The sequence below is a fragment of the Artemia franciscana genome, chromosome 6 (genome assembly GCF_032884065.1).
Source record: "Artemia franciscana chromosome 6, ASM3288406v1, whole genome shotgun sequence".
NCBI classification, from domain to species: domain Eukaryota; kingdom Metazoa; phylum Arthropoda; class Branchiopoda; order Anostraca; family Artemiidae; genus Artemia; species Artemia franciscana.
In genome coordinates, this window is record NC_088868.1 from 6,383,102 (window position 1) to 6,387,548 (window position 4,447).

The 4,447-nt window shown below is 29.3% G+C and overlaps 1 protein-coding gene across 1 annotated transcript in view; it reads left to right on the plus strand.

Annotated features, from left to right (window-relative positions):
• The first annotated feature begins 2,857 nt into the window (after nucleotides 1-2,857).
• LOC136028433 (zinc finger protein 664-like) overlaps nucleotides 2,858-4,447 on the plus strand; it is an 11,922-nt gene continuing 10,332 nt past the window's right edge. Inside the window, exon 1 of the mRNA XM_065706276.1 lies at nucleotides 2,858-2,946. Within this exon, the coding sequence (XP_065562348.1) occupies nucleotides 2,858-2,946 (89 nt within the window). The remainder of the gene's footprint in view (nucleotides 2,947-4,447) is intronic.

A 4,447-nucleotide genomic window follows, 5' to 3' on the forward strand; every position in this document is an offset into this window, starting at 1 on the left:
AAATTTTCCCCATGAACATGAAACTGTAGAAACAACTACCCAGTATATGGTGAGTTTTATCCTTCCCCTATTTATAAACTGTTCAACTTTTTGTTCAGTTTTGAAAAAAATAGAGAGACTATGTTTTTTTCAAATTCTTTCAAGTTTGTCGCTGAGTATGGAGATGTATGGTAATGTGTTGAAAGTTTTATTCTCAAATGCTGAAGTAGCTGAATCAATGGGAGGCTCCTTATATTCCTGTTTTACGTATTTTAATCGATAAATATTTTCAGTAAGGCTAATTGGGTAGCCATTGCAGAATAGAACATCTTTAACATAATTTGATTGAGATTTTACATGATTACGTAAACAGATTTGTAGAACTCTGTCGACTAAAGTGATTATTACCATTCTTTGACAACAGGAGGGTGATTCGACGAAAAATGTAGATACCAATCATAATGGGTCGGCTTTTTATGTATAGAAAATTCAAGGCTAGGAGTATTTAACCTTTCACCTCTATTGTGAATTGAAGATTCGAATCAAAAGAGTTCAAATGTGCAAAAATTCTTTTAAAGAGTTCTGTCCACGTTCCCAAACAGAAAGAATATCATCAACGAAGCAAAACCAGAGAGAGTGTTTTAAGTGGAAACTATTCATAGCAGATTGTTTTATGAATTATGTTAAAGAATTTCCAGATAAGAAGACAATATAGTGCCCATGGGTATGACAAATATCTGAAGGAAAAAAAAAATCTCAAAATTTATAATACAAAGAAAACTTGTTGCAATACGAACAAGCTTCATTATTGTGTCATTTTCAAAGGTCTTATAATTCGACCGAGCATAGTTTTCCTCTAATTTTCTTCGTATGGCCTGTTCACATTTATGAACATCGCATGATGTGTACATAGAAATTGTACTAAAGTAGATAAGTAGCATAGAAAATAGGGTTTTCTGCCTAACGTGTCATACCCATTCAATTTGCATCCTTTTCAGTTCATCTTAAATCATTTCAACATCAACTATTCCACATTTTGAACATTTTCCATCCCTACATTCAGAATGAAAACAGGTCGTTGAAAATCAAATTTGGTCTCATTTTTATACTTTTCACAATGTTAACACGGGTTCTAGACTCCACCTAGATCACCAAATCAATTACCTAATTTTCAAATGAGTTCAGAACATTTTAAATAAGGATTTCCGACATTATTACGATTTCCCGTCCTGAGCTTTCAGATCAAAACAGGCCTTGTGAAATAAGAATTTGATGAATTTGTGAAATAAAGATTTATTTATATTCTATTTTTCCTGTATTACTGATAAAAGGTAATAATTAAATATGATTTATTATCTAGTGGATAGTTGGAACATCAATATCTAAATAATTGATGTTATATTTATTTTTTATTTAAATAACCTTTAGAATGATACCTTTATCTAATTTTTTCATATCTTCACAAGATCAGCTGCTTTGGAATCAAAATACTTAGTTGCAAATAGATTAACCATTTCACCTTTGAAATCAATAATGACAACAATTTTCTCTCCATATTTAGCTGTAACACATTTCATTCCTTTAATAGTATATTCTATTCCAATGTCTAAATCTTCTTTCCAAACAGTTCGATTATATTTATTTTCCATTTCAATTTCGCTTAAAAGTTTTTCCATTTATTAGTTGCTGATTGTATTGAACAAACATTCCGAATCAGAAATAATTTTATTTCTTTAATAGCCTCTGGCTTTCTTCCCTAGAATCTTTCATTTGGTGAAAGAATTCTGGGTAGAAATCCAAGCACAAGTCAGAACCAATTTGCGTAATGACGCACTATTTGGTTAGATGGTGTGCCTTAGCATTATAGGAAAAGATGGTTTGTATTTTAAATGGGTTTGTATTTTTCATTTTGCTTAAATGTTTCTCCACTTATTAGTAAATAATCTTATAAACAAATTTCAAAATCGAAAATAATTTATACATTAACATATAATTTATCATCAGTGACTTTCATGATTGATTTTCTTTCTAAAAATATAATCCAGTAAATGTTATATGGATTAGCAGGTACTTGATCTAACAAAAGTTAAACTTTTATATCAGCAGTTGATCTACTTCCATGAATATTCGATTAATGCTTCGAAACATCAAAATAAATAAAGGATATACTTTTTTTAAATCATTGTAACTTACAATTATTCAATCTGATACGACATAAGCATTTTTATGTTTATATCCTATCTGTAAAAATTGCTGATAAGCGTTAGAATAATCTTCATTAGCATCACTGAAATCCCATTTAAAATCTCCTCGTAGATATTTATATCCATTTAATCTCACTTCAATTCTATAAATGTTCATATGCTCCAATACCATATTGTTTTGCGCATAACAGTTTTCTTTTTCAGATTTATGTAACACAAAATCAATTTTAGTTGTATTATAGCGTTCACCAACTACCTTCCATGTTAATTCTTTATATTTTTTATTCTCACTTTTATATGTATTACACGCTTCCCCGCTTAATTCAAATGAGCTGGCCTTTCCTAATCCAGCTTTAAGCTTTTCCGCCTTCTTCGTTAATCCAGCTTCTAATTGAGTCACTATGAGTAAACGGGAATGTAACACTGGTAACATCCATGATAAATGCATTATATCTACTTTAAAATTTTGAGCTCAAGATTTTATAGTTTTATTGGAAAAGTTGTTTCTTTTTTATATAATTTGATGTATAACGCCTTTAAAAACACTATTAATATCTTGAAAAAATCCAAATAATCTTGAAAATGGAAAATACATACTAACCGCATGACTTTATTTTGTTTTATTCTATCTTTTAAATAAACCGCTATCAAAAGGGTTATTTCGTTTTGTTGTAATGGTTCCACCACCTACTGAAACAGATGTAAAAGTGCTTTCAAACTCGTTTTCTGTCTTAAAGGAATCAACAGATTGGGTTTTACCTTTGTACCAAAACATATTAGCAGCTGTGCTTCGACTATCGCCATCTGAAAATTTTAATAGATTTTCAATAGTAGTCGTTATGCCTACTTAATCAATATTTTCAATACATTATCAATATACAATATATTCAGCATTTCTGAACAAATTAAATCCATTATTTGTTGAGGTAGCTTCATCCTTAGTTCGTAGATTTGTTCCATCTAATCGTGTTATTTCACTTTTTCATAAAAGTAGCTATCACTTGGAAAAATCCAAGATTCAACTCCTTTTAAAACGAGATTATAATTTAATTATTGAGACACAATCACATTGTTTTTTTCTAATTTTTGTAGATTCATATTTAGTTGTAGAATCATCTCGGTTGTAGAATCATTTCAAATATTTACCAATAAGGAGTAACATCTTGAATCATTACCATTTATACACGGAAAAAACTATTAAATAAACTTTAAAAGAGTTTAAAACACTGGAGGCTGATCTCCGATTGTCAATGAGTGTGTTAACAAGAGAATCACCAGGGATGTAGTTTAAGACCCTTCCCTAAAATTATTGCATCCAATAAGCCGTTCCTCTGTTCACCAAGATTTTTATTGAAATATCTCTTATTGTTTCAAACAATTTGTTGTATAGATCTCACACCATTTAACTCTCTTTGATTATAATCTATCCAATTTCTTCCATATTCAATCACTTTATTTTTAAATAATTCCAGTCGAGGTTTAATCATAGTGTTATACATGGAACGAGCTTCATCTTTTATATTTTTATGGACACCTTGAATAATTTAGAATTGGCGATATTTAAAAAAAAACAACTACCAAACCCGCTACTATACTGTCTTATATACAATAATTATTTCTTATTGATCAACATTTATTATAAATACATTTTATTAAATAATTTCATTAAACTTTTTTAAGTCCAAAACATATTCAATATTATCTCCATTCCAATCGATTAATCTATCTAATTGATCAGTTATAGTCATTTTTAGCGCGTTGATATGTTTGTTTTAATTGATTGGAAGATATTACCCTTCTACAGGAATATCACAGAGAAGCGTTCTAGGTTCTGTTTTCGGAGCAAAACTCCATATCACATCAGGCGTTGTATTCCTAGTCACATTTGAACTATCCACTAATGAGATGTGAAAATGTATTTTATCAACATGTCTAGTAATAAAAAGAACATTAGTACCTTCATTATATTTACTACTTAGTTAAGTTCAATTTTCAAATCCTAAAATAAAACAAAATTCACTTTTAAACCAAAATTTATAATTCTCTTCCAAAATAATAATAGAGTTTATTGTTGCTAAATTGGATGATATGCTGATTGGGCATCGATCAAGGGATGAATTGAAATAACAAGTTAAAAAATAACTTAAACCCTCTTCATTATACAGCCCATTGGGAATAACCGTTAACCCGTTTATTCTTATTTTTTTTCCCTGTATTCAAACGTATTGTTTTAAAATTCATCACTAATGTTATACCATGAATAC